This window comes from Pocillopora verrucosa, chromosome 10 (assembly GCF_036669915.1).
Source record: "Pocillopora verrucosa isolate sample1 chromosome 10, ASM3666991v2, whole genome shotgun sequence".
In the NCBI taxonomy this organism is placed as follows: domain Eukaryota; kingdom Metazoa; phylum Cnidaria; class Anthozoa; order Scleractinia; family Pocilloporidae; genus Pocillopora; species Pocillopora verrucosa.
Window position 1 is genome coordinate 20619982 of NC_089321.1, and position 12788 is coordinate 20632769.

A 12788-nucleotide genomic window follows, 5' to 3' on the forward strand; every position below is an offset into this window, starting at 1 on the left:
AGCTAGGCATATCGACAGAGGGTTTGGGCTGAATTACAAGCAGCTGTACGGAACATTCCATTTTTTGTTCTTATAAGATTTTTTGTTTTAATAAAAGAAATGTCCTTCTACAGTGAGCTTTCGTCCCGTATGCGCGCACAATTACTTAACCTAAGTACCAAAAGACTATCGCGTAACACTCAAATCTTACGAACAGCCTACAATCATTTCTTTTTTCTTCATATCAGTAGGGATCGTCATACATTTAAGGTAAAGACTTGTCAAAAATACCAACGTGAAGCCACTGTGAAGGCGACTGAAGTAAAGAAACTATTGTCACAGGACACAGGACATTTAAATTTTCATGCACGTCACCCTCTTTACTTGACATTTTTCAATTTCCTGCAGGTTGTTCTGTCTCGACGGAGCAAACTGTTTACTTTACTACGTGTTGATCCTGATGCATCGCGAACGGAAGTTGTTTCTTAGATATGCGCGAAAATCCTTAATTTGGACAAAGTATATGATGAAGTTTAAGGCGCTGCTAAAATATGCCCCAATACTGCCACCCACATAACGCACAATGTAATCTGTTGAAAATGAGCGCTGCGGTTTCATTATCTGGGTGTATGCAGTGTTGCCTATGTAGACAAAATATGGGCATATAAAGGCAAATGTAAGAGAAATTAGAAGGTAAGTTGCTCTGATTCTGGTAACTGTAAGTTTTGCTTTGAAGGCACTAGTCTTTGCATGACGAATTTGTCTTCCAGTCCTAATCCACAGAGTCTTCAGCAAACACGCGTTGACATATGTTATGAAAATGCCAGGAATGACGTATTGTAATGGGAAAATAACGGCGGTTATCTGAAAGGGGTAGAAGTTCTGATTGTAACGGCAGATCACTGTAAAATGACTGTCATTTAGACGCACTGCTACTCCGTCGTAAGTGGCTGCTGGAAGTAACATGGTGGTTATTCCTAAAATCCAAGCCCCAATGATCATCCTACGGACTGCGGTGACTCCAAGCGTGTAAGGATTCTTACGAGTTGATAAATATTTCGCTAAACTGATAACAACCAGGTTATTTATCGTAATAGCGGGAAACACGAAATTCAAATAGCGAACCATCTTGCACAGACACCCACTCTGCATAAGATCGAAAAGAATTTGAAGGCATAGAAAGGGTAGCGACATGGAACAAGAAAGGAGATCAGAGAGGGATAAACTCCTCATATACAAGTTCAAACTGCGCACGAAACGACTCTTTTGGATTGGACTTGTGGTTTTCTTCTGCCAAAGAAAGTAAAACAGCGAACAGTTTCCAACGAACCCTACTGTGCCAATGACTGACAAAACTAAGCAGAGCACATGTTTAGCAGTGTTTCCAGCGGGCGTGAACACGTAAACAGGGTCCATTGCTTCAGTCTGATTACGGCCCATGCGTGACGAATCGTTTGAAGTCCAGTTAGGAGATGGCCACCAAGTTTTTCCTTTTTCCATTTCAGCACAGGTCTGTCGATAGGGAGTAAGGGAAAATGTTTCGTAATTGGTATTGACAAGTGACCAACAAAAATCAGGCCTACCTGATGTTCACAATTTAGTGGTTTTCGCACCATGACAACACTAACCAACCCTTCTACGTTCAAGACGAGGAACGATGGTTCCCCAAGGCTCTTTTGCCGGAAAATTTTATCTTCCTTACCTTTCAGTCGGTTTCGGTGGCTTTTCGATCATATCGCCATGCCGCCGTTTTTCATAATGGCACACGCGTTCAAAACGTATTTTAACGACTCATGACGTCATATCTCGTCGCCTTTGCAACTGGTCCATAAAGTTTAAAGTAGTGCAAGCAAACCTACAAACACAGGTTGAAACAACATTATTTCGTGGAAAACAAATTACGAAGCAACCTCGTATTAACCGATTGATAGCAAACCTCCTCTGAACTATTAAGGAATATCCTGTGTTGCATCACTAGCTCAGATTTGGAGGCAGTGAAAACGGTGCCACTTTCTGTGTATTCATAAGGGTTGATCCCTTAGCAGGGGGGAGGCAGTAAGCACTCTTGTCCTATCGGTCTATGGGCCGATGGAAAAAACGTAGCACTAAAGAATCTTATAAAGGGTTTGCAGTTACTCCTGTGACTAGATATATTTTATCTTGCTGAATAGCTTTAAGGAATTCTCTTGAGAATTTTATTTCATTACATGGATCATCGAAAGAGCAACTGAAGATAAACATGGAAATTTGAATTTCTAAAATATCCTTTCCGCTGGATAGAATTGGTGTTAATGAAAAGCTGGTAATCAAGGAGCGCTAAAAAAAAAAATCAAGAAACAAAACCCAAGAAATTGTGACAATGCACGTATACCAACTTACACGAAATCAAAAAGATTGTTAGTTATTCTACGTGTTTTAGAGAAAACTTTTAAAAAGTTAAGAACGGAATTTAATTCTGTTCTTTTAGCACTTTTTCAATATATCATATTTGCAAAGTAACGGCATGATATTATTAAACAAAAGAAGGTAAAAAATCCTTTATTACGACAAAATAAGTGTAGCACGAACTGATAATGAATGACCGTAGAAAAAAAAAGATTTCGAAACCTAATGTCTCGTTTCATGCTTAATTTTGATCTACTCTCGATAAAGCACTCGAAAGGAGTTCGATTGTGGTTTACTGAATAACCTCCTGAAGAAAATACCAAATGACATCTCATCTATATCCCTTTGTTCCTGTCCTATTTATCCTTCCAAATGATTTCCGATTAATTCTTAAATGCAAATGTCTGGATTCTTAGAAAACCTTATGTTTTAGATGTTCAGTTTCTGTCATTAAAAACCAAACCACTCGTTTTTTCTCTTCGTTTCGTAGGCCTTGTTTTGAAGAATCAGGAAAAATCCCAAACAACCGGAGATTTCATTCTTTCCCGACCGTTCCAAATTTTTACGCATGAAAATTCGAAATCGTAGAGATCCCCGTTCTCGATATGTTGGGAAAATCTGGGAGGGTCGCGAAACAGTGAAATCGCCAATCGTATGGGATTTTCCCGACATATGAAAAGCCGAATGAAACGTCTCTTTGATCAGTTTTTGTCGAAATAGGTTTCTCATGAATAGCTGATAGCTGTTATCCTTTTTCTTTAAACCATTAACCATACGTTGTGAGTATAATTCATCCTCTTTAAGTTCAATCAGTTCCTTTCCAAATGGACAACTGTGCCTTTTAAAACTGCTTTTAGACTGACTTTGAGCCCTATACTGCATTAGTTCGATTGAATGCACTTTCGTAATGAAATCGCCCCATTAGCTAAAGTGAATGTAATCTAGTGAGTTTTCGTGCGACGTAATTGTGCGAAAAAAACATACTCCTGTGTTTTGTGTAACAATGGTTTTCAGCTCAAAGGTACAATTTGTTTCTTCATGACGATAAATTTCAAAATTCGTTTCAAATCTAATTTTTTTTCTCTTCATTGAAGATATTATTATGAAATTAACAAATGTGGAAAGAGTGTGAAGTTTTGTTTTTCGTTCCAGCAAAAATTGCTTGGAGAAATCAGCATTCCCCATTGGTGCTGTTTAAACTACATTAAGTAAAACTGTAGCAGTTTCAGTGAAAAAATTATACTTCGTCTCGCTTTGGGAGCGTAACAGATGGGAAAAATTTCCTACCCTTTTGTTTCCCTCTTCTTCTTCAATTTGAAGTTTATCAATATCACCAACAGAAAAAGAGTACTGCATTCGAAGCTGGCAAAATTTTAACTTTACACGTATACTGACGAAAATAAAATGACGCTATTCTTGGGAAATCACCTGCGTCTTAAGCTTACAAGAGAATATAACCGGTTTATCTACATCAAAATGAGAAAAAAGACTATTGTTTATATATGTTTTTAATTAGGTGAGCGTTTTTAAAAGTGTTTTTGAGTGTATTCCGCGCTGAGTTTTTTAGCAGCACTTCACTATTCGTCGTTTGAAACATGGCTCACGGTTTGGGCATGTTTTTTTCCAATGCGTAGTTCTGGGCAACAGGGGTATGTTTTATTTTCTGTTTTTTGTTTCTTTTTTTTGTTTTTTTAAGCGTAGTTCTGGGCAACAGGATTACACTATTAAAAACACCAGAAAGAAGAAGCTATGCTATATGGGAGTGTATTGTTTCTTTACATAAAATATCAGAACTTAGGGGTGAAATATGGAATTAGAATCACTCCAAGAAAGATTATTTTGAAAGTTCTCTCACACCTTCCGACCTAAATGGAAGATACTCCCTATTATTTGTAAGAAAATATTAATGATGTTGATGCAGATTAAAAAAGCCTAATTTTCATTTGCAGTAGTTTTATACTAGCTTCTCCACACAAATTCTTGTAACTCATAAATGCAGAGCAGAGCATCGAACTTTGCCGAGCACTGGATTAAAAATGAAATAAATTGAATGTGCAGGTTTTCACTAATTCTGGTGTCAATGTCCGCAATCTCATTGAGCTGGAATTTCAGGCCGGCTTCTCGCCCGAAAGGAAATCTTTCTGGTGATACGATCGCAAAAATGCATTTTCAAAACTATCAATTTCGTTTGCGCCGAAACGTAACTTGAAGGATTTTTATTCACTTAATAATTTGGACTTTCCCTCTAATTTTTCTTTCGAAAGCACGTACCTTTTGACGCATTTACTTTCTTCCGTCCCTTCTAGAACACTTTTGAATGCTGGCAGTGGCGACAAAATGCGACGCTTTGTATATTAGAATTTTCAAAATGCCCCTCTCTTGAAACCGTCTTCTAAAGTCGTCGTTTTCATCAGCGCTCTCAAGCGTTAATGCGAATACGACACGCCGGAGAAAATGCACTGAAAAGCTCCCGTGATTTGCATCACACAAAGTTCGTAAACAGGGCATAGGAGAAGACCAATCTAAAACAATAACCAAGGCCAGTCAAGGAAAGGATTATTTATAAACCAGGCTGTAGGCAGTTCGGAAAGCCCTAAAACTCTACATCAGAAATTTAGCTTTCAAATCGCCACTTTTAATCTTCACGGTATCAACATACGCTTTTCATTCAACTAATTTATTCTTGTTTTTCTAGTTACAATGTTCCTACTAATGGTGTAGCTCCATTTTGCTGCATATAAAACACGTACAACCCAAAATTTCTCTCATGTATTCTAGGGCTAACTGACGCCAAAAACGCTAGTCTAGAAACTCCTAACGGTGGCTAATTTACACTATTAAGTCACTTTATAAAACCAAATTATATAGTGGCTATACTCAATAGTTATAATATCTTTGAAGTGACTAAAAAATTGAGAAAACTTGCTGACGTCTCCATCAACTTCGCCTCTTTTTTATTGTGTATTCATTTCCATACAATACTAGATAGCGTTCCATGCAACCTATAAGTGTAGAAAATGCGTGGACACAGGAGGATTTCTTGAATACGGGCCTCTCATTGGCCGGATAAACGCTACCACTAACAGAGAACCAAGTGGCAAGTCCGCACAATCCTGAACTATTTCAGGTTTCTTTTCCCGCTGTGATATTCGTTGATGTCGACCCATGAAGATGGATTTGTCAAAAGATATCTTCTTGATCTTAGAAAAGAAACTGGTACATGTTTTTAGGTGTACTTTCATCGAGGAATGGATGCACTTGGGAGGTTTGGAGAGCACCCAAACAAGTTGAGTTGTATAATTGTTGTATAATTCAATTGATACACGATCGTTTGGCATGAATCGATCTTCAGCTGCCCAGCAAAGACAACAATGAGCTGTTAGCAAGGAAGACAGCGTACGCTTGCCAGCGCTTGGTCTATTTTTTTCCTGAGTTTCTTTACAAGGAGTTCGAGAAGGAAAATATTTTTGCTCGATTGTTTTGATGGCTTAATTCAAGCCAGTTCGTCGTATCTTTTGAGTTCATTTTTTGCCATGAAAGGCCCTGTTGTACTGTTGTCCTATAGATCACAGGTACAATACGAGGTCTGCCTCTTTTCCTTGCTTTTAAGACTAAAAAACTCTTCAGAAACTCCCGGAAGTCCTTCATTTGAGCTAGGCAAATCGTAAAGTTTATCACGCTGCTACCAAATGCGAAACCGCCAGCAGCATAGCGTATTATATAATCTACAGCAAAACCTCGTTGTGGTTTGGCTATCTGAGTGTATGCAATATTAGCTATAAAGAAAAGACACGGAATGGTGAAGGAAAAGGTTATAGCAATGAGAAGCGATGTTCCTTTTATTCTCGTGACTGTCAACCGAGTCTTGCAAGCGTTAATTGTACCGTTTCCAACTCTTGTTTTACTTCTTCTCCACACTGTTTTGATCAAACTTATGTTGATGAAATTCACAAATATACTCGGCAGGATGTACTGTAATGGAAATAAGAGCATCGTTACTCGAAATGGGTAGAAATTTTCGTCATTTCTGCACACAATGGTAAAATGGGTTTCATTGAGACTGAGTCTCATTCCGTTATACGGGGCAACAGAAACTAACATAATGAGGACTCCAAATACCCACGCACCAATGATCATTTTACGGACTGTTTCGATGCTGAACGTGCGTGGAATTCGCCGGGTTGATAAGTACTTTTCTAGACTTATCACCATGAGGTTATTCAGCGTAATGGTAGGGAATACTAACTGGAAATATCGAGCAATCTTGCATGGCCACCCACTTTGGAAGACATCAAATAAAACTTGAGTGCATAATAGAGGTAGAGCCACGCCAGAAGTAAAAATGTCGGACAGAGCTAAGCTCCTCAGATACAATCTTATATTGTTCAGGAAACGGCTGGCTCGAAATGCGGCTTTATTAACCTTTAGACACAGAAAATAGAACAAAAAACAATTGCCGAAAAATCCCAATGCTCCAATAGCCAACAAAACTGAACAGAGCACAAGTTTAGCGGTGTCTCCAGCCGGCGTGAACACGTAGATATCGTCAATTGCTTCCGTGTTATTGTTCAGATGCGAAAAATTACTTACAGTATCACTTGAAGCAACAATCCTCTCCAAAGTTTGCGTACTACCCATGAGAATTCTAATGGAGGAAAAAGCCAGCAAATGTTTGAGTGTTCGGTAAAGGATGTCGTCAGGCTCCTGCTTCCTGTAAATGTCTCAAGCCTTGCTGGAATGAACTCGCTGGAAAAGCAAATATGCTTGATACAACGACGGTTTTCCTATTAAGAGCCTGTCTTCGACTCTAACTTCAAGAACCAGTGCGGGGACCGCAGATGAAGTTTGGACTTTTCACTATCAACACAATTTTCCGAGAGTGCATGGAAAGTGATGAAGGTAAAACAATACACTAAGTCAGTGGAATCAGAGGCTTGTGAGTCCGCTAATCTTTTCCATCTGGGAAGAAGTAAAATATTTCGTCTTGTCATGCATTTTCAAGATATAAGAATTTATCAAGAACTCACTATTGATACACACATCCTTACGGCTCTGAAAACAAGGAAATGAATGAAAGGATACAGGTGCAGGAGTAGCTCACGGTTTTCACCTTCGTTCGTGCTCACCTTCAGTTACTTGTGGAAATCTGACACGTTTCGAGAGAGAGAAAGGCGTTCTTATGACAGCTGATCTTGGGAAAGGGTTAAATCAAACAGTTCAGTGACGCAAAGGCGCTTAATGATGGTTCCCTGACTAAATTAATAATTAATATGGTATCTTAATGATAATATTTACTTAACTTATCCTATAATGAGAAGTAAATGAAAATCGTTTTCAAGAACAAGACAAAAGAAACATTTTGTTATTATTCCGGGAATTCATTAAGCACTGGGTTAATTTTCGTTAAATGATAAAGTTCACCTGCTTTATTCAAAAACCGAAATGAAAATTGTAGAAACTGGCATTTGCTTTATAAAACAAAACAATATTAATGGCTCAATTCAAACTTACTTAACAACTAAATTTTACATGATACTTCCTGAAATTAGAAAATTAAGATTTTTTTCTAGGAACAATTTTCTAAAATTTTAGAATTTGGAAATGCAATGAGCTGAAAGGAAATTGCCTTCAACTGAGCTTTATTGCATTATTGTAGGGCTATGGTTACATAATTAAATTGTATAAGTTGGTTTAAATAAATATTAATTCAATTTTTTCCCGCTATAAGTGAGCGGGTAAAAGTTACTACCCATTAGTAAAAACTGTCATCCAAGCTCATAAATTGATAGGAAAAATTCAAGATACTTACTGTGGCTGTATCGCAAAAAGGATTACAATTTTTTTCGGTGAGACGCGAAGCAATATAAAACGAAGAGATATTTTCGTGTCAGTAATTGATTGCCGACAAAGTGACACGAAAGAAAATATTGAATAATCAAGTTTGAATACATGAAAAAAACTAATAAAATAAAATGAAAGAAAAATAAAGAAGAAGTGAAGTAACGGCCTCTACGTAAACACGGTTTCATTTCCTGAAACGGTTTCAGCTTAACTTGTTGGCATGAAGTAGAGTGAAGTGGACAAAATGACCTCCAAAACCATATTTTTAAAGGTTCATTCATAGAAATTACATCAGATGTCAATTTTATTTGGAATGATTTATGACTTACCGTTTCCTACACTCCGTGGTTTTGGCAAGTCATAAATTCTTAGGACAAAAGTAAAATCAATCTTTCATTATGTCGTCTAGCGCGCATCGGTAGTGGTTTAATAAGTCACTGACCCCAATCAAAGAAGAGGAGCGTGAAGGAAGGGCTCAGGTCTCCTTCTTAAGAAGAGGAAGTTTCCAGTTCTCTTTTTAAAAAGATAAGAAAGAGATCTGAAATGGAGTCAGGAATGGCAATCAAGGCAACGCTTATCATAATCTCGAACAGTTTAAAAATTTTGCGCTGGTTTGTAAAAAATTTAAACCAGAAAAAAAATTGAACCACAACAGATACAAGGCTGGAGTGGGCATCAGCAGTGGATGACCATCAAAGTCATTTAGAAATCGCCAAAGAATTTGAAGACAAGTTGGCGTGGGAATCTGCTATGGCAATATTTGCAATGCTAGTTATGGTTTGGGACAATTCACAGCAGAAATCGAGTATTATCAAGGTCATCTAACAATTGCCAAAGAAGTAGGAGACAATGCTGAAAAAATAGTATGGTATGGTAATATAGGCAACGTTTATCAAAGTCTTAGATGGTTTCAAAACGGCAATCGAGCATCGTCAATATAATGTACAAATTGCCCAAAATGTGAGAGATAAGGCTAGTGAGGGAATCAGCCACGACAATCTCGGTAAAGCTTATCGTGGCCTGGGACAGTTCAAAAAAGGCATCCGAGAAACATCAACGTCATCTAGAAGTTGCTAAGGAAGTGGGGGATAAGGCAACAGAAGGAGAGAGTTATGGAAATTTCGACAATGTATATCGGGGTATTGGACAATTCAAAACCGCAATTGAGTATTATGAACGTCAGCTAGAAATTGCCAAAGAAGTGGCAGACATGGCGGGAAAGGGAGAGGGTTAGGGCAATCTTAGCAAAGATTATCGCAGTTCAGGACAGTTCAAAACAGCAACTGAGTATCATCAACGTCAATTAGAAATTGCTTAAGACGTGGGAAACAAGGCCAAAGAGGGAGAGAGTTATGGCAATCTCGGAAAAGCTTATCATGGCTGAGACAGTTCAAAACAGCAATCAAGTACCATCAACTTCATCTAGAAATTGCTAGACCGGAGAAAAAAGGATAATGGAAATATGTAAAGAGTTTTAAAGCTGACGTTTCGAGCGTTAGTCGTTCGTCAGAGCGAATGGAGAAATTATGGGTTGTGTGTGGATTTACATGCAGAAAATGGAGTTACGCTATTGGTAGTAATATGTTAACAAGATATCGGGGTTTAGGACAGTTCAATACAGCAATCGAGTACCATCGACGTCATCTAGAAATTACTCAAGAAAAAGGGGACAATGAAAATATCGGCAATTTTTATCTGAGTCTAGGACAGTTCAAAAGAGCAATCGAATTCCACGTCAACTAGAAAGTGCCAAAAGAACGAAATTGTGACCAGATCAGTGCTGAATAACGTTTTCATATTACTTCACTTCCCTGTATCTGTATCTGTATCACACAAGCAAAAAAAATTGGCTATATTAGTGTACCATGTGACTTTAATTATCTTCAATGGAATTCATGCACTTTCCATTTGAACAAAAGCATGCAGAATAGCCATCAAATTTTTAGCCGCTGGTCAAGAGCGTGAGAGCGCTCGACAGACTCATTGATATGAGATGGGCCCCTAAAACTCCTTCCATCATTGTTCTCAAGTCTGTCAGTTTCTCTTACGTATTTCATATCGTAAATAAGTAAGAATTCCTTAAACCAAGTGACTATATATTTATTCACAATTTAAAAACAGAATCAGTTTATAATCCTTTTAAATATAGAATCAATTATTTCTTAGAGTTGTACTCTTACACTTCAACGCACAAGTCATGTAGAAAGACGGCAAATATTGTCAGTCTTTAGTCTCCTAAAAAGTTTCGTGATCACTTCTCAATTCGTTTACAACTTAAAGACAAAAATAAAAGAGTAAGATTTTCGGGGGGAGGGGAGGGGAGGGGGGAGAAGGGAAACGGAAAGTCGCCAAGTGGTTACTTTCGTCTTTGTAGGATCTGCTGAGTGATTGTGATCAATGCATCTCTCTGGGAAGAAGAAGACAGCTTGTTGATTTGTTTGACTGCCTCTTTAGCATACTGACTGGCCAGTGTATAAGAGCGTGCAATACCATCACTCTGAAATTTAAAAATCAGGGGGAAATTGATAATCAGTTTCTTTCTTAAGCCATTTCGACGGTCGAGTATGTATCGACGCGAAAATGTCATTACCGCGAACAAGTTATCACCGTGAACAAGAATAAAAACAATACAACCGAAATAACGAACGAAAAACTGACGAAGCTGTCAGTATTCACGTCCTACCCAACAACCGAATTTGATTCCCTTGCTCGGTCCATATCGCCAGGGTCTTCAAATGAGCTCAGGCTTAAGAGATGGGAACGAGTCAAAGTGGGCGGCGACAAAGCAGCAGGAATTTTTCCCATCTTTCCCGTCACGGATCTCTTTCTTATACAAATGAGAGAACCTCTGGGTGACAAAGGAGAGAAGATTGGGGACAAGTTTGGGTGGGTCCAGAGGTGCTCCAATTCATAACAAATAAAACTGTGGTGTAGTAACCACAGTCATAACCTAGTTCATCTCATTCAACTCTCTGAATATCTCAAAGAATGAATTGGTTCCATTTTGCCCAAAGACTAGTCTGCCACTTTAAATTACATCTTAATTTGTCTATTATCTACCACGTCTGGCCGGGTACATCAGTGAAGGCGGAGCAAAAATTACAAATAGCCGACAGGAGGGTGCAAGAAAGAATCGCAAGAGAAATTTATAAACTGGAGATACAAACAACCTCACAGGCATAATCTTTTGACAACGGACAGGAAAAGTAGACTCGATACTCAGCAACTGTCCAAGTAAGTAGCCCACGCCCATCCCTCGAGCGACTCCTGAGGTGGAAAGCAAGCCTAAAGAAACTTTTGAATTTCCTTATGAGATGAGAAGATGATAATTCAGAGCAACAAACCTTATAAACTGCTTCCCGAGCTTCTTCCACGTCATTAGGGCCTTTAAACCGACGCATGATGAGCGCATTCAAATCAGGGTACTGTAAATTAAACACACCAAGAGGAAACAAGTCCATTTGTTGTATATCTGGCATTGAGAGTGAGTGAGTTAAACTGACTTCAATGTTTTGGTTGGCAATCCATGGCTGTCGAGATGCTCGCACAGTCTGCAAATTATGGGTCCTTTTTTCTTTCATATTATTTAACTTTTCCAGACGTTTCTTTTTCACAGTAATAACGGCACAAAATACAGCAACAATGCTTCTTGAAGGCAGAGCAAATAAATTTGCAGTAGCGAAAAAAAATTATACTTCTGCAATGTTAGCGGCGAAGTGTTAAGTGCTTGGTTTTATTAGACAAGACTACGCACGCTTTCCTCTGTAGTGAATATGGCCCTAACTCGTTAACCGCATTCTTTACTTCCCATCTTGGCCGAACGAGCGTGTCCAATAGTAACCGCTAATAAATATGAAATCCTGTACTTTGTACCTACACCTATCTCTATTCCATCTCTTTCCTTTTTTTCTTTTTTAACTGACATGAACCTTTTTTAAGGTCTTCAGCAGATAGGTAGTGTTATTACCTGTTCGCACGCAAACAAGACAGGCGCAGTTGCAAGCCCCAGCCGAAGATCTGTAGCTGTTGGTTTTCCCATCTCTCCTTCACTGGCTATAAAATCCAGAATATCATCTACTACCTACAACACCAGACAGAGAACAACTTCATTCAACTCGTACGTGACAGTGGCGCGTTTCTCCTTCAGGGGCGGGGCGTAATGATAACCATGAAAACACTAGTGACTCAAAATGATAAATTGACTCACCTGAAAAGCCATTCCAATATTTCTGCCATACTGAAAGGCAATTTCTTGTACTTCTGGGCCACAATCTCCAAATACAGCCACCTGAAAATCAAATATTCATAGTTAAAATGATTGATTCACGTTTCAGTAGCTTCAGAAACCATACGCATGTTATCATTTTCCCGCTTTTAAAAAGGTTCGTGTAAAGGTCACTACTAACAGTGTCTTGAAAATCCTAAGGGTAAGTAAACCATTACAAATTGTCTTCAAATAGTTACATACTAAATTTGTTTCTTTGAAGGAAACAATTTTGAGAACATTAAAAACCCTGGCTGTACATGCAAGAGGATAAACAGCTTCCGCTTGGGCCATAACGCACACACGCATGAACGAACAC

General features: G+C 38.5%; 3 protein-coding genes across 3 annotated transcripts in view; all 3 read right to left on the bottom strand.

The window, feature by feature from the left end:
- Window positions 1-423: 423 nt before the first annotated feature.
- LOC131774826 (neuropeptide Y receptor type 6-like) lies at window positions 424-1479 on the bottom strand. The gene has a single exon (XM_059090909.2). The coding sequence runs from the start codon at window positions 1477-1479 to the stop codon at window positions 424-426; it is 1056 nt and encodes a 351-aa protein (XP_058946892.2).
- A 4323-nt stretch (window positions 1480-5802) lies between these two features.
- Window positions 5803-7002, bottom strand: LOC131774827 (probable G-protein coupled receptor 19). Its single transcript, XM_059090910.2, has one exon. The coding sequence runs from the start codon at window positions 7000-7002 to the stop codon at window positions 5803-5805; it is 1200 nt and encodes a 399-aa protein (XP_058946893.2).
- Window positions 7003-10060: 3058 nt separating this feature from the next.
- The window catches only part of LOC131774801 (all trans-polyprenyl-diphosphate synthase PDSS1), an 8030-nt gene continuing 5302 nt past the window's right edge, over window positions 10061-12788 (bottom strand). The window contains exons 6-9 of the mRNA XM_059090882.2: window positions 12413-12493; window positions 12173-12286; window positions 11550-11630; window positions 10061-10702 (exon numbers count right to left, since the gene is read on the bottom strand). Coding sequence (XP_058946865.1) covers window positions 10562-10702; window positions 11550-11630; window positions 12173-12286; window positions 12413-12493 — 417 coding nt within the window. The 3' untranslated portion in view covers window positions 10061-10561. The remainder of the gene's footprint in view (window positions 10703-11549; window positions 11631-12172; window positions 12287-12412; window positions 12494-12788) is intronic.

Coding starts and splice junctions, on each gene's coding strand:
- LOC131774827 (XM_059090910.2), bottom strand. CDS start 7,002: ATGGGTAGTACGCAAACTTTGGAGAGGATTGTTGCTTCAAGTGATACT.
- LOC131774826 (XM_059090909.2), bottom strand. CDS start 1,479: ATGGAAAAAGGAAAAACTTGGTGGCCATCTCCTAACTGGACTTCAAAC.